The 26,106-nt window shown below is 42.3% G+C and overlaps 1 protein-coding gene across 11 annotated transcripts in view; it reads right to left on the bottom strand.

Annotated features, from left to right (window-relative positions):
• mef2cb (myocyte enhancer factor 2cb) overlaps positions 1–26,106 on the bottom strand; it is a 73,611-nt gene that overhangs the window by 14,720 nt on the left and 32,785 nt on the right. For 6 of the 11 annotated variants that reach the window (XM_032517152.1, XM_032517158.1, XM_032517155.1 and 3 more), the window contains 2 exons: positions 16,826–17,029; positions 1,231–1,374 (listed from right to left, as the gene is read on the bottom strand). In XM_032517152.1, coding sequence (XP_032373043.1) covers positions 1,231–1,374; positions 16,826–17,029 — 348 coding nt within the window. Of the gene's footprint in view, positions 1–897; positions 1,036–1,230; positions 1,375–16,825; positions 17,030–26,106 lie in introns of all 11 variants that reach the window. The other 5 variants (XM_032517156.1, XM_032517157.1, XM_032517159.1 and 2 more) reach the window with 2 other exon arrangements.

Below are 26,106 nucleotides of genomic sequence, written 5' to 3'. Positions count from 1 at the left end.
AGCTCCAATCCCAGAACCCACCCTCCACCGCCACGCCATCCCAGCTCACCAAACCCTGCCTTGCTTCTAACCACATCTCCCCCTGCTCCACGCGGCTTAGACACTACTGTTCTTCTCTAAATGATCTACCATGGAATTATCTCTTTCTCTGTAAGACTAGAGAACTAACAATTCCAATATGCTGCTTTCTGAATGAAAGACAGGCTCAGTTTACATAGAGAGCAGCCTTTATTTTGTGGTTTTTGGCAGCTGGCTATAGATTACATTTGTTTGTAAAATTAACACAATATAATACAAGCAGCTCACATGTCTTGACACATCTGTTAACAAATAATCAGTTAGGCTACTGAAAGCTACAATGCCTACAATTCATTTCAGTAAGGAGGAAAAATAGTTTTGTGAGGTACGGAGATATGCTTAATAGATTTTAAATGTCTACTGCTGTTTCATTGCCACAGTGCCTGTCCTTGTTGTTGCGGGTGACTGAGCACTGTGTTTTGGTGCAAGAAAAGGAAAAGCACATGCAGACCACACCTCCCCAGGAGCCCGGCAAGGCATTATGGGTAACGGGTTCAAGGAGGGAACCCAGTAAGGTTAAAATTTGTCAGGAGAGAAAGTCTGCAATTACTATTGTAAAAATGCCTGCTAATTATGGTTACAGTTACGTCAAATTAGAGGACCGTTCCTCAACAGTAATCAAGCAAAATCAAAGAACTGTCATTTCTTCCTCTGTGAGTATACAATATAATTTCACTCTAGTCTTACTTTCACTCTCACTTTGTCTATTTAGTCTAGTGGCAAACAATGGTGGTTAGCTGGGTTAGCTCAACAGTTACTGGCCAGTCAGCATTTTGTTAGCCTGCTGAGGATGCTGCGTAGCGTCAACCCGGTACTTACAGGTATCTTATGAGTTTTAATCATGTGATCAAACTCCTCGTTAATCTGTTTGTATTTCTCCTCAGTGCTTGGGGTGAGGATGAGAGTCGACTCGAGTTCCGGACTTTCGCCGCCTTTGTTCTCCTTCTTGCTTAATGCCTGCCAGGTCCCACACAACCACAGAGACGGACGGAGGCAGACACAGATGAAGGGACGGAGAGATGGGTGGTAGGGACAGATGATGACAAAAACGAGGAGACGAGGACGAAGCGACAGAAAGCATAGGGGGGGAAGAAGGGAAAGAGAGGAAAGAAAGATGAGAGAAAGGTTCAGGGTTTAACAAGAGGTACTTACACACAGTCTCTGTCTGCTGATCATCAGATCAATGTCCTCGTTTATTTTCCTGTACTTGTCCTCGGACTCGGGGCTGTGGCCGACCGAGTCGTCTGCATCAGGGTCTGGGCTGTCACAGCCGTTTAGGCCCTTCTTTCTCAATGTCTGTAAACAGAGTAGTTGCACAACATAGTTGAAGGGCTTTGGGTTAGGGAACAGTGACCCACAGAGGGACAATGGTGATGTCCTGTGAGAAGGTACCCTTTAGAATGAATCACGACAAAAGACCAATTAGAGGAAGTTTGGGAAACCATTTAGGGATTTCTTTAACAGAAGTATATCTTGATTTATTTCAAATGAATAGATTTTGCAAAGTACTGACAAAATTTGTTCACGTTCTAAGAAATGGTTCTAGAAAAGAAATGACTCATGTTTGGCAGTCTCTAACCTCTATCAACACGGGGTGACACAAGGGTACACTGGCTGCTTTGTGAACATAAAAAGTAAAAACATGCAGCTAGACAGTCAAGATGGCACAAAGGATTTAATCACATTCAATAACAAGACGTAACAAGTGATCAAACTCTTGACCAAATGACAAATCATGGGACTCTGAAACCTCATAATTACACAGGAAAGGGAAAAAGTCATAAAAGTAAAATACATTTTATAACCACAATCATCAGTACGTCATGAAATTCAAAAATAAAAATATAGTTGCTTGAATCCATAACTTTGGTATTTGTGCTATTAAATGTGGCAGTTTCTGTTTTGGCCACCTGATGGCCACCTGCCCCCATTAGAGTGGCCAGAAAACAGCAGGCAGAGAAGCACCCTCTCCACTCGCTCACCACTCCCTCCGAGTGGATGAGAGACACAGACAAAGAGAGTATGAGAGGGAGCGAGAAATAGAGAGAGAGAGCTACGTCTGTCCTTTTTTAGATATTGTTGACAACCATAACAACAAGGATAAGTTTCAGAGCACATTACTGTGTGTGATAGCACGAGGGTATGTTTGCTTGAGCAAGTAGGCATGTACCGATAGGTGCTGTGTTCATTTGCCTCGTAAAGTGAGAGACAAAGACAGAGCGGAAGAGAAGAAAAGTACAGTAGCTGACAGTTAGAGATCTCATCAAAGGCACCCCCCCACTCCTCCCCATCCCGCTTTCACTCTCTTCCCCCACCCCCTTTCCTCTCTCCTCCTGGCTTTAATAAAGGGAGATTAGTCTACAGGAGGAATATCACGGGCCTGCTCCTGTCTATGCAGTCATCTCTTCACACTGCGCTCTCCTACTTTCATCTGAAGCTCCATATCAGACATACGTAATTAAATTTACTTTAGCACACCCTGTATTTGATGCTGATCAAGTGTGTGTGTGTGTGTGTGTGTCTCTGTGTATATGTTGGCATGTGTGTATGTATCTACTAGTGCGAGTGTGTGTGTGTGTGTGTGTGTGTGTGTGTGTGTGTGTGTGTGTGTGTGTGTGTGTGTGTGTGTGTGTGTGTGGGAGGGAAAAGAGTCTGTGTTTGTGTGTGCATGTGTGGGTGTGTGAGAGTGGGTGTTAGCGTCAAGAAAAAAGAAAGAAAGACTGAGCAGGAGCAAGGAAGAAGATAGATGCTAAGATAAGTTAATCTCAGTGAACTTCTTCCTCTCGTTTTTTTGTCTCCGTCAGTCACTAACGGAGAGATACGAGTGCTAGCTACTCCATCACAACCAGCAACAGAAGTGACAAGGAGCGATCTGCCTGCTTAGAAAACAAATAACAATCCAGTCATCTCTCATGTCAGCACAACAAAAGCCTGTTTTGAGTGTGGTTTTAGTGAACTTAGAGGGCTTCTTTTGTTTGTGTGATAACTGTTTGATTCCTGAGGCGTCTCGTGGCGAGGCAGCTACTGTAAGCGTGTCAACATTTGCTGGCTCTCCTCTTCTCTCTCTGAATCCCCACTTGGCCCCCAGAGTGGAAATCTGGAATTCTGAATTTGAAAGCGTCTCTCACATCTTTGACAGTCTTCAGGAAATCACACCAACAAGGCGGTGCAGGAGATCTGACTTCTAACAGACCCACAGTGAATCAAGCACTCCTGCTCTATCAGAGGTGGATGAGTCAAAAGAACAAAGGGGTTGCAGAGGTTTAGCATGCTGTCTTTTTTGGCAAAGGCGTGAGATGTAAAACTTTTGCTATTTCTTTTGTGTAGTTTCATTTTGGCCTCGGCGATGCATCATATCGAACTGACAAGAGCTGAACCACTGGCCTTTTTCTGTTCATATGAGAATGCTTGCAAGAAAAACAACTTTTCTTCCTACTTGCACAGATTTCCACCACCTACCGCCGCCAGCACACAGTGCATGAGAGATTCAATTCCATTCTAGGAAGAATAGCAGTGGTGCATTGCTGGAAGAGGAGAACAAGTGCTGGGGTAAAGGTGACACCCATATGGGGCAACTGAGCTGGTGGTCTAGCACGGGGGGGTTGGGCAGTGGTTGCGCCGGGTGTTGATTGGGTGCAGGGTGCCAGGGTATGAGTGTTATATGACTTTAAAGCATGTGGCCCAGGCTTAGCTTTCCACCAGGGCTCAGCACATTGAGGGTGCGGTACAAGGGTGGTATGCCACTCATCCCAGTTATTCCCACCTGTTTAAAGACATCACACCTGTTGCCAAAGGCTGACACACAACCCGACAACCAATCAGATCCTTTGGGGTGCTTGTAGAGCCATAGAAGGGCATCTCACTCTTGAGCTCTCAACCTCACGACCCTAATGCCCTACACTCATCATCCTATATATTTTCCCCTTCTCGAATAGCTCATTGCTTAATATGTGCCCTGGATTTGTTATGTGTTTCATGGCACTGTGCCACAGTCATCAACTGCTCCAAACAAGGCTTTGAGTCGCTTACTCAGTGACATCATCACTATATAAGACTCTTCAAAGACATACATTTCAAAATAAGGGAGAGAACAATCATCATTTGAAAAGAAGCCGCTATACTTATATTGAAAGACACAGGAGTATGAAGAGCTGGCATGGAAATAGAGTCTTTGGGGAATACGCTAATTGGATGAAGATTAAAGAAAAACACTTTGGTGCAGTTCACTTGTGCCAAGAATTCACAAAATATTCACCCAAATTATCATTCTCAGTTTAAAATTATTCAATTTCACAAGTAACTTGGATTTTCAGTTTTTATAAAGAAATGCTCATTATTAGATTCTTACAAAATGACTGCTAGCAAAAAATGAAAACATTTCAAACAGCTATATTTAAGTTAGCAATTATATTGCCTCTGTATACAAAACTATTTTTCCATTGTTAATTATTTAACCATTTAATTTCTTTTTGTTGTACATATCAGACAGTCAGTTAATTTTGAAATAAAAAAATAAATAAAAAAACACAATGTCCTGTAATCCTGCTACAGTTTAACATGTGGGCATACTCTGACATGAGAAACCAATTCATAAGAGAGAAAGGTTGATGGAGAAAGGGAAGGGAAGAGAAAGAGAAAAAAGCTACAAAACTACAAGCTACTACAATATGAGTAGTCACCGGACATGTTACAGAGAGGGAGTAGAGAAAATGTGATGAAGAAGAGAAAGGAGAAAACGTATTACAGAGAGGAAAGACTGCACAAAAGCTGTGTGCTCGCTCGGCTCTGCGTCTTTCTCTGTGGCCCCTTTGGAGGCTTGCTCCTAATTAAACTCCTTCTTCATGATGCTCCCTCATGACTCGACTTGTCACAGGGCCTGCGTGAAGCAGGCACAGCAGCATAGACACAGCGTCCTACATATTTAGACACCTGTCTCATCTGGACCCTTTAGTTCTGCACCCTCAGCTAGGCTGGCCTAGACTGGGCTGTGCTAAAATGTAGCTTAGATGGGCTAGTGGGCTAGGGTGAGCAAGACAAGTAAGGCAACCTGGGCTACATTGAAATAATCAGAGGCTAAGTGAAGCAGGCGTGATATACAAGGGAACTGAATCATAAGTTATATTGCTTGGTGTTAGTACATCTGTCAAAGATTTTAGTTCTCTGATGTTTTAATTGCAGGAAAAGGTCCAGCCGTGTACTCATTTCATAGTTTAGGGTGTGGGTAATAACTTCATGTAGCTCTTGAGAAAGGAACTGTGGAGGGTATTTGGGTGTGAATTCTGGGTGGCCCCAGGGGGTCTGCTAGGGACAGCTGACGCCTGCCCAGAGCTCCTACCATACCAGGATCCGTCTGCTCGGCATTCTGCCACCCTGCTCACCCTCTCTATCCCTCTATCCATCTTTCTGCCTCCATCTTTCTGTCTCAGTCTGCTGCTCAGTCTGTCTTTGTCTCCCTACCTCTGTCTTCTACCCCTCATTTTCTGCAATACTACCATGTCTCAACACAAGCTAAGTCAAAACATTGTTGGCTTGATGATACATCTTTATTTGTGATATACTCAGGCTAGTTGATGGAGCCTCATTGCTGACCATTCCCTTCTGCAGTTATCTTGGCAGTGGCTGAAGGGTACGACACATTCAATATTGTGTTTATTGCTGTTGGCGACAGCCAGGCCAGTGAATGTTTCTCAATGTCTTTAACCCAATGGCTGACAGCATTAGTGAAAAACCCTCTACAAAAACAGCCAGTTTATAATAGGTCTTTTATATCTTTGCCAACACTGTATGGTCTCCGTAATACACATACTATTGTAAGCAAAACCAAGACTTATGAAAGAAAATAGTGTTATACCAAAGCACAAAGGGTTTCCTCCAATAAATTCAACAGTTTATGGTTTTTCAGTATATTTCAGCAGGCGATGAAGAACAAGTCACTGACAGACGAGCACAATATAAAAGCATCATAACTGTGCCACTTATGGTTAATCATGTTTGCTGTGCTGTTAAAATATAAGAACAATTTTACTGGAATAAACAGCTTTGCCTGGCAGGGTCTCAGCCACTGTTTGTCACAATGTTAACATTTGGTAGAGAACAGATTGATTTACCCGGACTATCAGAGACACTCCTTGAAGACATGACAGTATGCAAATTATACAGACCTGCCTTCATAAAGAGTGTAGGTTGAGTGTGACAACAGGGTGCACCGACAGTGTGCACTAAAGTCTTTTCAGTAACTCGTTTATGACCTAAAAGTAAACAGCTGGAATTTAAAAGAGCTCCCAAATAGCTAGGGGCGGCAAGAATTGAATGTTTATTTTTTAAGCGCAAAATGTCCCAAAGTCTGAATAAAATATGGCAGGTTTAACCTTAAAAAAAACATAAAGTACATCTTCTTTGACTGGTCTTTAAGATTTTAGCCCATCCTCACCCAGAAAACCATATGGGTCAATCATGCAAGGAGCTCATGATGACCGACAATTGAGTTACTTGTTAGGCATCAACCTCTCGTGGCTGGAATAATTATCACGAGAGCAAACGAGGAAAAGCGGTGACAAAGTATAAGAGCAACGAGTTATATGTTTAAGGAGGCGGGATTGGATCAAACAAACAGGACTTTCACTCAGGAGACTGGGTTTCAAACAAAAGTTAACTGTCATTTTTAAATTATTAATTTTTACCTTAGTCTGTGAAGCCGCGACATACTGTACGCAAATCTTTTTAAGCCAATTTCTGAAAGTATTTTTGTTGCCTAAATTTAACTAGTGTTTAAAACTTGTGTTTAACAAGTGTTTAAAACTAAAATCGTGCCCCATATGTTAAATAAAATGGTCACATGAATACACTCACATGACTAAACCGGCAACAATAAAACGGTTGAATATGTTGTTTTGGGAGTCTTTGAAAAAAAGTTCCTTTAATGTCGTTTAGATATGAAGATGTGTTGCAAGATGTAGATCATGACTGTTGGTGAAAAAGGTCACAAAGGTGACCAAAAGAGGAACCATTTGTGACAATAGGGAGCTCCCCCTTATAAAAATTGATAAACTCAATTTCATCAGAACAGATTGGTAAAGACCAATGTGACTCTGTGTCAGCAGGGGTGAGGCAGTGGGGAAAAACGTTGTCCCTTCCCATCACAAATAACAAGATGGGGGTGGTCATGAAGTGGACCCGTGGTTGATTAAGACCCCCCAGCACCACTGCACAATAAGCACACGCAGGGTGGCCTTGCTGCCGGCAGAGCTGGGTTTGAGATGTGCTCTCATTCTCCTTATTTCTATTTCTTTTTCTGTCTGTCTGGCTCACTCTTACTTGCTTTCGTTTTGGTCTCTCCCCCTCACTCTCTCTGTCTCTCTCGCTCACTCTTTCTTTCTGTCCGCGTTTCAGAGTGGAGGGAACATCAGAGGGATCAGGCTGGCTTAGCTTATTGAAAGCAGATGGCAGACCAAAGGCAAGAAGGCCACAGTTTCATGAAGCGTGGTTTGAACATGCCAGGACCATGTCGAGGGGCATGCCCATGGATGATGGCTACATGGTGTGTGTGAGTGTGTGTATTTGTGTGAGCATTTGGGGGGGGGGGATGGTTGATTTTGTAGGTTACCAATCTGAGGAATGGGACCGCCAAATCACAGCCTGTCCCTGCCTGTTTTTTTTCAGTCATCATCTGTGCATCCCAATGCACTGGTTGAGGCGACGTTTGAAAAAAAAAATGCATCAATGACTTTTCAGTGATTTTGGTGGCTTTGAAGCCCCTTACTCCTGGTGCCCTGCTGCACTATAATCAGGAATCAAAGGCTGGCGCCTGGGATCCATCATCTCTGGCAAAGTGGTCGTGTGTTCAGTAATAACACTGGCTAACTGTGTATGTAATTACTAGCTGTCTAGGGATTACTAGACTGACTAAACATTGAAAAAGAGAGTGAGAAGTAGAGCAAAAAATAGAGAAAAGTATTAAGAGTAAATGAGAGAGTCAGAACGGGAACTGTGCACAAAAAGGTTCCTCCACATTTCTCCAAACTGTGGAAATGAGATGGTGCATGTGCTAAAATCACCATTAAGAAAACCTGCTGCAGACGAGAGCCCACTCACAGACAGACAGTCTTAGCTAGCCAGTACACAGCACAATACCAGATGGTGCAGTGTTTCCCATATGGAATAGACAAACACTAAGCACATGTCAGAATCCAACACTGTTTGCTACAGCAGCATCCCGGCCCTGGGAACAAAGTGGTCATTCACACTAGTCACTACACTGTATAATTACCCAGATAGACATTATGAGACACAATGCCAGCTCAGTGAAACTGTATAAAGAGGGCACTTATGTCTGCACCCTCAACCTTCCCCTCTTTCATCCTGTCTACGCTGCAGTTGCATAATTGTCTCTATTCAAATGAGAGAAATGAGAATGTGTCTATATGTTTTTCTGATTCAACATTAAAATCAATTCGCCAAGGATAAATTGTATGTGGAAAACACTCTCATGCTTGCTGTATATACAGTAATGCCATTATTCAGCTGTGACTGCACTGTGACATTATCAATAAAGCTTTCAATTACATACTCAAGTTATTATCAGATAATAATAGTATAAAAGCCTCAGTAAAATGACTCCAGTTTTCTTTGCATGGCAAGGGGTAAAACTTCAAGTGCCCCTCCGGCCTCTCTCTATTCCTTCTTTGTCCCCCTACCAATCGTCACTTATCGTCTTTTGTCACTCTGTCTCTTATCGCGTGGTGCCACAGCAGGGAAAGGGAGCCTGAGGGAGTTCTTGGGTAACAATGACCAGCCGGTTGACCTCTATACTGGGACCTTGAGTTTCCACACCCTGTCCAAAGCAGCAAGCGTGGCAGGGGAGGGGCTGAGGCCAGGGCCAGGAGGGAAGCTCCAGGCAGGGTAGGGAATGCCATCTATAAAAATAGATCTTCATTATTCTGAATTTTCCACAAATAGTTTCAAAGAACAAGGCATCATTTCATCTTAATGGCTGGCGTGAATTGTTTTGGGCTGTGTAGTGGAAAAAGCCTTGCCTTTTGGCAGCGTGGCCTCAGAAGTGGCCTGCCTTTTTCACCGCTCCACACCACAGGGACCACATATTGGCACATTTCAAACAGTCTATTTTTAAAACCTCTTGTTGTTGTGTGAGTTCCTCAGACTTCCGCTTCAGTATATTGACCTTAAAAAACACCTCTGACAGAGATCCAAGTGCTACTTAGTTTCTCGTCTGAGGTTCTGCTTTTCTGGGCAGCGGGCGTCTGATGTGGAACAAAATGCTGAGCCTGTAGATCATATACATTATCTGTCATCTTGCTCTCAGCCACTCTTAAGAAGTGGAAGAGGCATATAGTCTATAAAATAGGAACTCAGTAAATTTGCTCTCTTTATGTCTGAGGCTGGCGCCGCAGACAGATGTGTTCTGGTGTGCCAGGCTAAACCTTAGAGCAGACAGTGCTCAGCTGTGTGAGGAGAATAACTTGTTTGTGTCAGGGTGACACCTCTTAGGGGTCGTCACTGGTACCATACACAGAGTGTCTGATTAAAACTTAATTCTATTGAAATGGATAATATAACTTTTAAGACATGTACTTTCTCGGTAATAAAAAAAATTCCGAAACCAACCAGACAGGATCCCTCTGTTTGTTAAAGAGTGTGTGTGTGTGTGTGTGTGTCTGTGGGGGGGGGGGGTGTACAAAAACAAGTGAATTGAATAATAGACTTCTTTATCCAAGGGATCAGATGTTTATGGTCTCAGATCAATGGTCTTATGCATGTGGTCGCCGAGGGCAACTCTTCATGGTCGGTCCTCAGTAAAAGAGATGGAGACTGAATGAATTCTCTGACACTTCGCTTACTCACTCCTCTGTTTCAAAAACAACCCCCACCCACCCTGTTTTAAACACAAGGAGGGGAGTGAGTGAGTGAGAGAGAGAGAGAGAGAGAGAGAGAGAGAGAGAGATTCCATGCCTATTCTTCTACCCTCTCCAAGCAAGGACCGCCAACTAGGCAACTATTTTTAGCTTCACCACACACTATTTTTAGACCACTACCACTTTTTGAAGCAATTATTAGAAAAAAAACGTACATCAAATAACAGAGCATGCTAGTGGTAGTTGTTTTAGGGGTGGTGCTTTATTTTGACCATCAAACAAACTAGTTTTTACGTGGTTTTATGTGAAGGAAATGGAGTGACTTTTTGCCTTGTGCTTTTTGTCTCACCGCCCTTTTCTATGCATTAGAACAAACAATTGTCAATCTGAAAGTCCAAAACGCTGGAGACATGTTTTTTACATATACCGTACATATATATGGTAGCTTTTTTTTCCCCACCAACCTCTAAGCTTGTTTGTAACTCTGTGAAAGCTTCCAGAGGAAATGTTACCATTGTTGTTAACACTGAATATAAAGTATGAACTGACGGTAGAGGTGTGAGAAGTTCTGGACAGTTTGACTCTTCAACGTGAAATTCTCAACCCTATGTACTAGGGGTCTTCAACGTTTTTAAAGCAAAGGACCCCTTAACTGAAACAGAGACGGAGCAGGGACCCCATCCTACGCATATATTATATAAAACTAAGTTGCATATTAAACTGGCCCTACAATAATGTGTAGTGCTGCCTAAATACTTTACACATACCTCTTTAATGCATAGAATAATAAGCTATTAAAATAATAATTGTTGGCATAATTTTATAAATCATGTTTTAATGTTAATAATACATTAACTGTATGTATCTGTGGATGGTCACCTTAGTGACTACCTCTCCTAATACGCTGATTTAAATGTGCTGGTAATTTGTTGGGTTCATGTTAAAATATTTGAAAGTTTCAAATTCTTTTCTTCGAAAAAATAAGTTTGGTGGCCCCCCTGTAACTCGGAAGACCCCCTGTTGAAGATCTCTGCTACATACCAACTAGCATCGTATTTTTTTTTTTTAAATGTGCTGTGGCAAGTCTTTGTTTTAACACACTGTGATACTGTTAGCTTTCCAATGTCACAAACTTAATTTTCTTAGTCAGTCAAAGCAGCTTCAGACCTTAATCCTCAACAAAAAAACAAGCCGTGTTGCCGATCTCTCGTCACTAGCAAACACCAAGGCACTGTGATCTCTGTGACAACCAAACCCCTTACCTCCACCCCATGTTGCACCGAGTCTACCCTGTCTTAACAATCTCAAAACGACTCCACACAAATTTACTGTGGACAACTGTGAGACTGGAGATATGATATGACTCCCTTATTTCTCTTGGATGCTGAGACATGTCAAAGTCATACAGGATAAATTAGTGAAGGCATTCAAGCCAGAGTAATTATACAGTATTTGAGAGCCATGAGAAGAAGCCATTCAGTGGGTTGATCAACACAGAAAACTCCTTAAGGCTAATTTTCTCCATGCTGTTTAGAAACCAAACAAGCACATAGAATAGCACACATGCTGGAAAATATTTTCACAAGAGCGAGGCAGAACATGAGCACACTGGCACTTCAGAGAGAGAGATCACATGTCCTGTTGACTTGCGAGCATATTATGAGAAAGCAGAGAAAAAGATGTTTGAACTAATAAAGGAGAATTTTGAGGTAAATCACAGTGAAATCTGCCAAATTAGTACATAGAGTGTGTGGGAAAATCATGTTTTGTTTGCCAATTGAAACAAGACACACAGTGAACTGGTGTGGATAAGTTACATTACTCGTTTTCTTTTTACAATCTCCAAGACATACCAGTTTAATTTACTTTTGCTTAATGTTTCTTCATTTCCACCCCCCACCCGCTCTAACTTCCCCCTCCCTCCAGTGGACTGTCACTGGGCTGAAATCACACCTGTGCTTCTCACACATCTCGGCACACGGGTGAAACATACGCAGGGTGAAACATGGTGAGGGAGCTTTGCTGAATCTCATTAGCCAAGCGGGTAGTCATTAACAGAATGACCTTTGGAAATAATTACCAGCCTTCCTCCCTTCATCCCTCTTTCCCTCCCTCCTTTTCTTCTCACACTCATCTATCCCTCTGTCCCTCCCCTTCCCCCCTCATTCAATAGTTCCTAGGTGAGGACAGAGGGAGAGAAAAGGAGAAAAGAAGGGAGAGAAATGAGTTAAGGATAGGTGGTGAGGCAGGTCCCTGCTGCTGCTGTTTAGGATTACAGGGTGAGCTGAACTTTCAGATTAGGTTAATCTGCTGGAAATGGGATTGGCCAATGGCCTTTCCTCTGGCAGGTAGGCAAGCAGGTCAGCTCAGTACTAAGAGGCATGTGCCATTCCATGTGATACTTGAGCCAACGGTGTGCTGTGCTGGCGGAGGTCATCACAATGCCGTCAGCTCTGCAGGGTTTGAGCCAATTGTCACCATGTATGTACACACGCATACACGCATGCAGAGCGAGAGCACACTTACAGGCCAAACACACTTTTCTGTGTGTGCACACAAGCACAATAGCTCATACTGTATATGCACGTAGAGTACACACAAACATTATGGTATCCCTGACTCCTTTCACTTAGGTATATCCAGGCATTAAAGGGATATAGCTCACTCGCTAACCCTTTAGTTGTTTCACAAACCTTTGTTCTTTGTTTCAACAGAGGGGAGAACAAACACATTGTGGAACTGGGATTTGGCACAGCCCAAGTGTGTTGGATTTGGGGCCGCTCAATCACAGCAAGAACCAGCCTGCGCCGCTTAGGTTTGGGCTTGATTTGCAAACATTGGGAGGGGAAAGAAAGGACTCTTTCAGGGGTTTTAGCAATTAACAACCCCCATACTGGCATAATATATCAGCAAGCTGAAAGTGATTGTCCTTAAGCAGGAATAAAGGAGAGGAAAAAGGAGAGATGGATCTATTCTCTTGTCATTTCCCAACACGGCTTCCCATTTCTCCTCTAATGCCGTTCGCATGTCCAGGAAACCGGCCTGGCAGACAGCGAGTATAGGAAATCTATCTGCGTGTTTGACTGTTTTATCTGGAGCCAGACTCAGAGTGCACTGTAGACCTGCCAGGACGACACATTTGGATCACTTGGACATCCAATGATGGGAGGATCTGCCTCTTTGTTTGCTTTCATCAGCTACAAGAGCCTAGAAGAATTTACATGTCTCTTTGAACAATTAGTATAAATTAAGTGGACCTCCCCACTTGTTTATGTGACAGCTGATAACACTGTGTAGACCATATTTTATTACAGTCTCATGGGGGGAGTATCTGCGAATTTAGCTAGCACTGTACCCTGGGTGACAATACCTGTAGTTTGCGATTAAATGAAAAACAAATGAAAACATGTCCTTAGTTTGTTTCAGATTGTCATTGTTTTTATGGGAATAATATTGGTTTCTGGGTGTCATGTGTTGTGAATGTGACAATAATAAGTCATTAGATTTAGCAATGCTTGATTTGATTTTCCACTTGTGCTCTGAAGAACGTTAGCTTTGGTTACTTGGTCTTTTGCTTTCACAGATATTTGTGGAAGTGTCATTCCCAGCTGAAACTGTTTTCAAGTGAGTCATCAAGACCTTCTCAACCACTTCTCTCTCTCTCTCTCTCTCTCTGTCTCTTTTTTAACCCCCTTATTTCAGTCTTTCACATACATACTCACCCATTGACCCATCCATTCCATTCAACCTAATGCAAAAAGTCTTAGAGATTATTTACAGTATGTTCAATGAAAAACTGGATACAAAAGGAAAGAAAAAGAGTGAGGGTGAGATGGAAAAGAAAAAAGCCCTCCAGCCGCTTGTAAACATGCTGTAGCTAGAGAGGCTGTGCAAAGCTCTCAGTGCCGCTCTCTCAACAACGCTAATTATCAACCAAAGACATGCTAATTACATAGAGCTTTATTGCTAATGTAGCAGGCCTCTATGCCAGCCGCCCACACTCTGAGCTCCGCTCCCCTACCTCTGCCTCTCCTCCCACTACACCTTCAGGCACAGCAGCAACAGAGGGAGAGAGATACATGCAGTGTGTATACTTCTAAAGACAAGAGCTTTCTGCAAATTTTAAATTAAATATGCCACATATCAATGTCATGTTTAAGGCCTTATTCTTCCTCTGTGCAGGGGGAACCTAGATTTAATTTACACCCCTAAATCCAGCCCTTTATTTTGTTCCTGACCTCCTCCTCATCATCGTGCCATCTCAACAGGAAGTATGCTTCACTCCTGCCTGCCCCCAGACTCAACAACCCACCCACGTTCCTGTAACTGTGACGTAGCCTAGCAGCGGCACACAATGCTCAGTGGGAGAGATCCAACCCCACCGTTCCCCTTGCTCCTCCACACACCCTCCTACCGCCCGTGCTAAAACATGCTAGTGTCAGCCCTGTGGCCAATCCTTCTAGCACGCTACAGCTAAGGCTGAAGGCCTCTTCAGATCGATTTCTCCCGCTGTGAGTTGCTCAGAGTCCTCCAGGGATCACAGTGTAGGTAGTGCTCCACAGCACACTCCCCCACTAGGCTCTTTAGCGTCTTCCCCTGACACGGCTGTTTACACGTTAGCCATCCTCTGCTCTCTAATGGAGACACAGTTAAAGAGAGAGCTTCAAAGCATGGAGCTCTCGTCACAGGCACTTGCTGAAACACGTGACAACTCTCTTCATGGGTTCAGCTGGAGCAGGTAAATACACTGTCTATACAGTGGCTGAAGGGCTTGCTGCATCAAGGATATCAGTGCTTACAAGCACACTAGGGATATGAGTGGATGCTAAATGGGTTAATGTAAATGATATAATGCATAGAGGATTATTTTTTATCCCTTCTGATATACTTGGATACGATTAACTTTGCACAAACTGTGGCAACTCACTTGGATTTTTTTCAAGACTCAAACTAAGCTTTAGGGACACCACATAGATTCAAACACTGTTACAGATTTTTAATGTTTCAGAGTAGCATATAATATTACAACTATGACAAAACTGATTTCATTTTTTTTTTTTAAGAATCTAAGCTTACAAAGTTATAGCCTCAGCCACATTAACACTTACAAAAAGGAAGGGAAAAAAAACACATACTGCAGTGGAAAAAAAAGCTGCTGTGCTGGGTCTAGTAGGTTTGTTTGTGCTTTTCAATACTGTCCATGATAAAGCACCCAGTCCATTCTCTTTGTTTGCAACATTAAGGTCAGCCATATGTTGAGTGCTGCATACTTTGATGTATTAGCTACATTAACACAATACATATTTGACTGCGACCGGAAATGGTGATGGAACAACAGCAATAATGACAGCAAACCACAATTAAGAATGCTGTTTTCGTATCTTCAAGTATGATATGAAGGAAGAGGTAATTATATAAAAGGCTGGGAAAAATGTAGGTAATATCTCTTCCAAAGACAAAAACATTTTATATCAATGTGTAAATTCCAAAGGTTTGTAGTCTGGTGCAGTGTGCCATCTGGAATAGCAGGACTGTTCCCAGTGGACCTGTCCACCCGTGGGTGGGCGACAAGCCCAGCAACACCCATAGGAAAAGATAAAAACATGCCTCATGCTGTTTGATTCTGTGTTAGACTGGCCAACCAGCTCCGATAGGTGCGTGCTAAGTATATACATTACATTTCACTGGGTCCCCGCTTTTCCTTTCGGTCCTTTTTAAATCCAGGCTTAGAATTGCAGACTATAGAGTTGTGCATGAATTGTGAACTTGTCAATCTAACAAATTAACAGTATGCTGCCATTAGGTGGCTAATGAATTACAAACTGAGTATGCTTTTACAATAAAAACAGGAACATATGGACTTCTAAGCTGCCAAAATTATACATGTTGGATTTATTATTATTTATCATTATTTGTCATTTATTACCATATGAACTGTAAAAATGAACTGCAGGAATAAAAACATGTCCTCTGTATTTGCATTTCAGACAATATAAAATTGATATTACTTTTAATGAATTCATCTAACACGAAGACAAAGAATACTGAATATACTGTATGTGGAATTTTCCTCCAGCTGAAAAATGTAATATTTTTTCAACATTGTGGGACAGGTGCAGTATAATCAGCAAGCCAGGTATGAGTGTAAATGTGTGTGCGCAAGAGAAAGGCATAAACTCTGCATGAATTCATGCATGTCTGTGTTCGTGGCCCACCGGGTTCATCAGAGCTCCAGTGTGAATGTAGCGTAACAAGTTCATGTTGAGAACTTAAGGATCCTAGAGGGTGCCAGTGTCATTTTCTGCTTTATCTACCTGCCTACTGGCTGGCCTGACGGCGCTGTTTAACAACGCCTTGAGTCACAATAGCGTCATGTGTCCAAAGCAAGTCAGATCAACATCCTCGTCTATCACGGATATCAATGGAGACAAGACGGCAAGGACAGGGACTTGTGGTTGCACACTACAGGGGCCAGTCTGAAAGGTCCAGATCAATGATAGGCTACCACTTTTGGTTTACAAAGGACACAGAACACAAAGAGGCAATATATATGAACATATTTTTTTATAAAATGAAGACATAAGACATTGTGAGTCCTCAAATAACTTTTTTTTTTTTTTTAAAGTGATTAATATTTGGACTGAGCTCTTGGCGAATACCGACCAACAATGGGAGCAATTATTTCTTACGCTACTGTATGTTAGGTGTGAAGACCAAAAGAAAGAAGTATGGGTTGCTGAATGAGTCACAAATGCTGTAACCATCTGTCTGCTTCTGCGTTCCTGTGTGTTTGCATGAGTGTGCATGTGCCTGTGCATACGTGTGTGCTCCCGTGCATCTGTGTGCATTTGTGTCATCTGTGCGTTCTTGTAACTTACCTCCACAATATCAGAGTTGGTCCTGCTCTCATGGGGCTCGTTGTACTCGGTGTATTTAAGCAGGACCTTGTCCATGTCTGTGCTGGCATACTGGAACAGCTTGTTGGTGCTATTGAAGATGATCAGGGCAATCTCACAGTCACACAGCACACTCAGCTCATACGCCTTCTTCATCAGGCCAAACTTTCGCTTTGTAAATGTCACCTAAAAGAAGGAGATAAAAACAATATTCACAGTGAGGCATTAAAGATTATGTTTACACATACAGGGTCACTAAACTGAATCTGTCTCACCTATAATCAAATCAGTATTCATTTCTGACTTGTCATCATTTAATTATAGCAAAAAAATTCCCCCACCCTTGACATATTTACTCTGTAAAGAGGAAATAAATAGAAATCGGACATACCAACATTTTCTCTTTAAAATGAGTAATTCTCAGTAAAACTGAATTAAAGGAAAGTGAAGTCTGCTGATGGTTCAACACCCCCTGACTGTAACAGTCCATCCACTATACCAGGAAAAAAGAACAAAAAAAAGAAAGAAGCTGTGCTCGTATTTAAGGAACTGAAAATAATCTGTCTCAGACAGATAACTGTATGATCAAAAGATCAGTTATTGCTTGTATATCAAAGCACACAGGGGTTTATCAACATAAGTCACCTTAAATTGTCCCTTTCATATGACCCGATTTTGCTCGCTCTTTAACTCCCGCTTTTACACAAAAAATACAAATAACTGTTTTAATCTGAAAAGTAGCTGAGGCAAACTATTTTCTCACTGTGAATTTAACACACATTGTTCAGTTGTTTTGTTGCCCAATTAACCACCTCTCATAGCAAATAACGACCCATTGATATAAATAACGGATGGGTTCCCTGACGGTGCATGAATCTATTCGTGAGTGCTTAAATAATGACCTTGCACTCAACTTAAACCACATAAATTCTCTTCTCGAATGGGGCCTTTTTCTCTCTCTTTCTCTGGATACGTGTAAGTGTGTGTGGGTGTGTGTGTGTGTGTGTGTGGTAGAGTGTGTGTGCATGTGCGTGCATGTGTGTATGAGCCCCACGTCTGGTACCTTTAATAACACACGGACACATGTGCCCACACTGTCAAAATAGAACAGCCTCTATTCCTCTATTGTTTGGATCAAAACTAGAGCAGTGAAAGTGATTTAATTCCAGTGAGCTGCACCTGGTTTCTTTTCCAAGCCATGTGTGCAAGCCTTTTGGCTATATGGGAAAACGAGAAAATGTGCAATTGCCAGCTTGCTTCTCTAAGCAACACTGCTTTTTTTTGTATTGAGCTTTCTTTGATTTCCTTCTGTGACTGTATTATTTACATTGGAGATCTGTATTGACAAAGCTTTTTTTACAGAGAGGAAATACTGCCAGGACTGTGCCCAGCTGGTAGCTAATGATCTCAGTTTGTTGATTAACTGCATGTTTGTCTATTCTCCTCTGACACTTAAGTGGGCCAAAAAACACAGAATAAATACCTCCCAACACTCAGTTAAACATGCTCTGAATACAATTATAAAGGCTCTAAAAACCTTTCTGAAGAAAGCCTTTAACGGAGGGATCTCTCTTTGTGGTAGATCAGGGTAATGCATGAATAGATTTGCGACATAAATCTGTAATGCATTGCCCTTCACATTTTCTCTTTACAACTCTGAGGTCTGAAAGAGGAGATAGGGTTGAATGGATATTGATAGATGGTTTTGGATTTCTTGAAATCGTATCGCCCAGGATGTACCAGGGAAACTGAATATCAAACTATCCCTCAGCTTCAACCCTGTCTTTTTCCCTGTCTCCCTCTCCAATCGGAGTAGGTAAAACCTTGTATGAACTGCCTTATCCTGGACCAGCTTCCCCCCGGTTAATGTTTTCCAGTGATGTCATCTCGTCACGCCGAGCTATGTGTCAGACAGCAGTGGCTGAAACCAGAGACACGGAACCACACATTCTAACTCCATTACAAACCGGTGTGTGCAATTTCAGGTAGCCCGGCACAAACACGCATCTAATTCCCTGACGACATCAGAAGGAAAAACTCCCTTGGGCTCTAAATACCATGCTGACATTTACACAGTCATACTGTAATGTGAAAAAACAAGCCTCATTCTTAACGCCGTAAGATCAAAAGGCAATTTTGTGACAATAAGATTAATTGTCATTTCCAGCCTACTCTGAGCTGTACCATCCAACACACAAACGAAAGGGTTCCGCCAGCCTCGCAGCCGCAGAGCTATAGTACAAATCGTACATGAGTGAGTGAATAAGATGACAGGACTTTAGGACATAAGGTCAAAGCATACTATTCAGGAACAGGACATGTAGAGTGTTGTCTTCCCCTGGTGTTTTGATGCAAGGGGCACCGGGGCAAATGCAGGACACAGCTCCGTTATCACACACTCTGCTGGGGCCATTAATGTTTCAAAAGGTGGCACGTGGTGTACACAGTGGGCCGGGTGTGAGTCCCAGAGGTCCAGAGCTGCTAGTCTCAAAGGGGAGGTCCACATGCTGGCTTGGATTGTTCACATATTAGTGGACCACTCACAAACATCAGCACAACCACGTACACAAACAGACACAGCAGTGTTTCTTTTAAGTTTTACTTTGGCGCTTCTCATTTTTACATGTTAAAAAAATGAAAAGCAGAATGCAATCAAAGTTTAAAGAGCCTTAAAGTTTAAATGAGAAACTGAGCTTGCATTTCACGTTTAGACTTACTTTAACACCACCATATGAAGAGAATGAGTGTGATTATGAAAAAGTCTCAACTGACCAAACAATAACACCCTCCATAAATATCGCACCATACCCCCACATCTCAATCTGACACGTACAACCTGCTACCTCCAAATTACATATATTACTCACATATCACGCTATGCACACACATCGACAAATACCATAGACTGAACCAAATAGATAAATATACAGACATGTATGCAGTGCAAGCTTGCTTGAACACATTTGAAAAGACGGTTGGCTTGCATATACATGCAATCTTGATGCTAAATACTGCTGCAAAACAGCATGTGGGATGTGCTACTTTGTGCTATACCTCAGCTATGTAATTTTTTCATGAGGTCACTCTGTCATGGCTTCATGGCTTCACATGTTGCCGTCATGTGACCCTTTCAGCTCATCAACATTCAAGCTGGTGTTGTCACCACTGGCCTTTCCTGTGCCCACACATATGCTATGAATGGCACACACCTGATCTACAAACCTTTACAGATATCTGACAGTGAAAGACCCTGGATGTCTTTGTCAGCAGAAAAATGCTAATGACTGAAAAAGTGAGAAAGTTGTCCATTCCTGATAAGGTTATAGTCTACTGTATGTCCAAGAAATAATTAAATATTATGATAACAAAGTTATTTTTGTAGGAAGCACAGTGAACGGAAGACCATTCAAAGTTTTTTCTATGTGCAGCATTGTGTTATTATGTTATTTAAATGTATACTTGTCTAGATTTAATTAGAAGCACTTATAATTTTGAGGTGTATAACCTCTGGATAAAGTTACATAAGGATAAAGCAATACATTTTTTTCTTTTACTAAATTTCTCTGCCCTTGTTGTAATAAAAAACAATGTTGTAAACCACCCGTATGTCAGTGTGGGCGTAATCTTTGTTTCCTTGGTCAGTGTGTGCTGTTAGATACACTATATTAATAACAGAGAGCATGATGTTATTGCAAATCTGCAACTGCATACTGGTAAGAGGAACCAGCATAGGTGTGTGAGTGTAAACCCAACTAAAGTAAACCTATCTTCACACACAAACACACATTTTTTAGACTATTCGTAAAAACTATATCATGGTATGATGGACATTTAACTTTCAAACCATCATTGGATGATGGATAGTCTGTGCGTTGTTGTCAAGTGGTTACAGGCTAACATTATCAACCTAACCCATTCTTTATGTAAAAAAGATGAATCCATGTTTACCACTATGCATTCTGGCTCTGCTTCTACAGTAGAAACATCATTAGGTATGTTAGGTCTGAACATCTCAAAGTGTCCTTGAGTATTTGAGGTTGGAAACCTTGCAACTATCAACACTAACCAAATATCAAAACAACAGCTGAACCTTTATGAGATTACTCAGTTATGGAAATGATTGTGGCAACAATAAGATATATGAGATAGCACAACCTTTTCCATTAAAATATGGGATCCTCTCTTAAACTCTGTGAAAGAGACCAAAACACCCCCACACTTCCATCATATCTACTAATAGTGTATACACAAATACCTACTTATTCTTGCTATTATATAGTATAACTCTCAATTACTTTGGTACATAAAAAACTCACTCATAGGCATAAGCATTGTGTACACCCTCGGAGTGAGACACAGGCCTTATTCGTTTACCCCTATCCTCCTCCACAAACCCATCCCAAGAGAGATTCAGACACATGCACACACAAATGCATTCAGACACACACCCTGTAAACACCTAAACGTGTTATCGTCACATTCCCTTTCAGAGCATAGCCCTCTCTTTCATACATTTTCATTTGACTTGTTTATTTTTTCTTATTTGTTTCTTCTTTTCTTTCTTCGTATGTGTGCTTAAATGTAATTATAAATGCTATATCACTGGAAAATGAGCAATACAAATTGTTTCGTAAAAATGAAATAATTAGTTCTGCTCTGCACAATTGAACTGTCACATTTCCTTTAGCAAAAAACAAAAACAAAAAACACCCAGGATTGACAGAGGAATGAAAAAAGATGGATAGTGGCGGATTCTCTGCCACATGGGTGAGAGGGGAGAGAGTAAGAGGGGAGGGAGGAGGAGGGAGAGGAGAGGGGGCGGGAGCACAGGAAGCACATTTGTATGCATTTCCTCTCATAACAGGAAGAGGCCAGTGGCTTCCCCTTCACAATGGCTTCGCTTCTGCTTCCCACCTCCTGCCTGTTTCCCTGGGGGAGGAGGAGGAGGAAGAGGAGGAGTAGTGGAGAGACAGGCACCAAAAACTGCTGGTTAGCAAACCAAACATGGCCGGGCGGGGACTTACTTACACACACATACACACACACAAACACACATAGATGTCAGTCAGCTACTAAGCAGCACGATTTGTCTTGAGACAAACACTTATCCCATTGTCAGGGGCCAAGCAGGAAGACACGGGCTTATGCAAAAGGAATAAGAGGAGCCCAAGACCTTGACCTGAACTCTGCCTTACAGCCAAAGAAGCTGTTACGATAAAAGAGGCTTTGTCCCACCTCTAATAGATGCTATGCTCTTCTCTCTCCTCAAAACCCTACTCATCATCCTTTTTCCGTGCGCCTTCATTATACAGTAGGAACAGGAGGCAGCAGACTCAAAACATTTCTTCATTCAACGTCTGAATCAAAAGTGTCCACTTTGAGTATTAAAAGCTAACCTGCGGATGCTGATTTTGGTTTTAAGTCTTGAAATGCATGCCAGTTTAGATTGTTCTTCTTACCAGAACTCTAAATTACATTTCAGGACAGCTCTGTAATGGCTGCCTAGGCTCCTTCTCTGAATGCTCCTGTTTATGCTGAAAAACCACAACTGGAAAGGATATGCCCACTAACAAAAAAAAAAGTGGATGTTACATTGCAAGGCCCAAGTTAGTGGCCGGAATGATAAAAATAACTTTGTTGTCATTCATTTGCGGCGGATACACTTTTTTCATGGCACCAAGGCTGAAATGGTACACAACGTTTTCACTTTCCACCAATTTTCACAAAAAAAACACGAGCCAAATGAATTAAGCTGATTTTCAAACGGATTGTATGTCCCCACACATTTAATTGTTTTAGTGATTTCTGCTACAGGCGGACCCTACTAACCCTGGTTTGTATTAAATGAAGTCTTCTTATGACAAGCACAGCTCAGAATTAGCTTAGTAGTAAAAAGTAAGAGAAATGTGAAGAGAAGATGTAATCAAGCTGCAGATTATGAACCAGTCCCTCTGGTTTTCCCTTTTTTTTTAAAAGCTAGAGAAATAAAGCGACACATTGTTAATGGCCAGTCAGCAGCCTCTATGCGCAACAAACTTTTTTATAATCAGATTTGATCATATTTTTGAATTAGGATCATTCATTCATGAAATACACCCTGATATATAAACAGACTTTTATTTTGAAAAACATAACATAATGAGCACTATCGTGGAAAAAGTAAATGAAACGAGAAGAAGCTAGACAAAACATGAAGACCTTCTAGTGAGGGAAAAGTGGTGAGGTGAGGTGGGAAAGCAAAACTTATCATGTGAAGAACATGTGAACAAGAAACAAATTAGGGCATATGTTGAGAAGGCAAAAGAGAATATAAATATAGAAGAGAGAAGGAAAGAGCTTAGTGAGCCCTTTTTAGGTGAGGTCTCCATGCGCTGAATGACATAGTGGAGTGCCACTCGCTGTAGTAAAAGAAGAAGATGGTAGAAGGTGGGAAACAGGGAATTAGAGGAGGGGTGCAGGGGTGAGGAGCTACCCTGTGGGCCTCATTATTTTCCTGCTGTTAATTTCACTTGCACATTTTCTCACCCCAGTGCTGTTGATTGGAGAGAAGAATGCTTCGTCGTAGAAACAAAAAGACCCCTTATTTTAGCTGGAGTTAACATGGTGAGAGAGAAAAGAAGTGGCATACGCAGAAAGACATGACAAAATATGTTTTTTTTTTAATCTCTTCCAGCCAAGTATGTGTTAGTGTGACTGTTGTTTGTGGGAGCTGGGAGATCCTGTTGTTTTTACTTCCTGTCACTGATGACCTGAGCCATGTTTAACCTTTGGCCCTGGGTCCCTTCCCCCTTGGAAACCACATGTCACACACACACACACACACACACACACACACACACACACACACACACACACACCACAAAAAAAATACAGCACATCAATTTTGCACAAACACGTCCTCCTAAATTAAGCCCACTGAATTTACTGGCTGGAGAGGTAACACTAATTAGAGCCAATTGTAGCCAATTAGTCGATCCCCAAGCCCGACTACAGAGGGATAGATGCGTTTTAGATGTGTACATGTATTTACAAGCATGCATTTGTCTATGCTGTATAAACAAGAAACAAAATACACTATCTAAGTATGTGCCTGAGTGTATAATCTGCTATGTCACAAGTCTATGCCAGTTTGTGCGCATGTACACACACACACACACACACACACACACACACACACACACACACACACACACACACACACACACACACACCTGTGCATGCATCTTGTAGGTGTGTGTGGGTGTACGTGTGTGCTAGCTGGGGCAAGAGAGTCTGCTCTCTGTGCAGCCCATGAGTTTATGGCACAGGGGGCTCTTTCATGTGCCCGAGGCTGGGAGAAGGTCTGAGTGGTCGGGGGGCTGGGAGCCAGGGCTAACACACTGCTGCCCACTGTCCAGAGCTCCGGGCAGCCAGTCAACGCCAGGGAGGCATGGCCCTTCTGCCCCTGCTTTGGGGAAGTGTTTCGGGGCCTGGGGGTGGCAGCCCAAAGTGGCCGCCCAGAGAGAGCCAGGCCCCGTGCCCACCATGATACTGCTACTGCAGGGAGGGCAAGGGTGGGCCCTGTAGGTGGCAAGGTAGCGCTGACAGCCACACAGAGTGGTGCCTCTCCAAAAAGGACTGCATGTAGTGTGTATGTAGACAAGTAACAATTCAGGGTAAATGTCATAATTTTGCTATTTTGGACTGAAACAGAAATTGTACCATATTATTTTATAAAAACTTTTTTTCAACACTATTTTATAAAACGTAAAATAACTATTGATATTTTGTATATGTTTTACAAATTATACATCAATGTCAAATCTGTTGAACTCCGAAGACCACAGAAGAGCTTTGCAAAGACTATAAGCCAAACTGTAAGCATTAAACAGTAAAAGTATGTGAAGTATGTCAGGTTGAAATCAACGCTATACAAATTCTTCTGGTGTTTTTTTGGCATGGGCTCTGGGACATTTCCTCAAAAAGGAAGTGAAAATATGCAAAGCCAAAGCTTCCGTTTTTCTTTTTTTTTCTTTTAAGAAGAAAATGTTAGTTTCTGTGTTTGTCTCTGTCTTGTGATGTCCTCCTCTACAAAATGTGGTGATGTCATTCATTTAGGCCGCAGGTTGAATGACACTGAATGGCATGCTCAGAGTGCATGCAGTGTTTTCCACATGACTGGGTGACATCATATCAGCAGGAATTTCGATTCAACTAAAAACAAACAACTAAAAAAGTAATCTATCATATCAGAGATCAAAACAACAAAAATCTAGTGGCCTATTGATTTTCCTTTCCCTGAACCCTTTCTCTCTCCTCTCCCGTCCTTTCCTCCCTCCTCCTTTCTCTGTAAGTAAAGCCCGGATATCTCAGGCATCGATTCCCCTCAGGTGTCCTTCCTGCCTCCCTCTTTCCCTCCTTATCCGCTGGAGCTGGAGTGCCTGGTGCAACTGGCGTGCCCAGTCTAAGGTGGGATGAGAGAGAAGGGCTGAGATAACAGTAAGGAGGAAGTGTGGGTGCTGCAGCAACATGATAGCATTAGTCCTCATCTGAAACTCGGTGACCTCCTCCATGCTCTTGTCTCTTTGTCTGCCTGTCTCTCTTTCAATAACACAAACATAAATCCGAACGCAGAGCACATTGGTGCGTACTGTCACACTCTATCGGTGCCCATTTTTCTTTTTACGTATCTTTCTTTATTCACTTCTTTTTTGTGCGGGACCCTGTTTTCGTGTTGAGCACGTTGTGTATCACAGAAAGTAACATCATGATTACCGGAAGTTTGTTCTTTATCTCAGGTACACTCGCTCCCCTCTCACTATCGTCTTGTTGCTTGCAATCACAGACATTGAGTACAGTCATGGCAGGGGTCGCAATCTGCTGCAATTACTCCTGCAGCATTGCCCAATCGATGGCTTGAGCCTTTCTATGCCACTTTAGTCTGGCTGCAAGTGAATGTGTTTGATAAAGCACACTGCGAGAAACTGCTGTGGACTATGCTTGTGGATGTCAGATGATAAAGACGAGGCAAAAGCGATGAAGTGGGTCTGTGTTCAGACAAGGTGTGTTTGCCAGCGTGCGTGTTTGACCTGTGATCCAGGGGCCACGTTAGCAGCGTATGGATCCAATTGGGCTGCCAGGAAGCTGACAAAGTGTCAGTGGTCAGTCGTGCCACAGGAAGTGATCAATTGTGGGCCTTGAGGGCAGTGAGAGAGCTCTGTCTCTATCTATTTCCTGCCACTTGAATCTTGCTGTCCACAATTTATTATCTCTCTCTCTCTCTC

This window comes from Etheostoma spectabile, chromosome 5 (genome assembly GCF_008692095.1).
Source record: "Etheostoma spectabile isolate EspeVRDwgs_2016 chromosome 5, UIUC_Espe_1.0, whole genome shotgun sequence".
Lineage (NCBI taxonomy): Eukaryota > Metazoa > Chordata > Actinopteri > Perciformes > Percidae > Etheostoma > Etheostoma spectabile.
The sequence above is the reverse complement of the archived record's forward strand: the minus strand, read 5'-3'. Positions and strand labels throughout refer to the sequence as shown.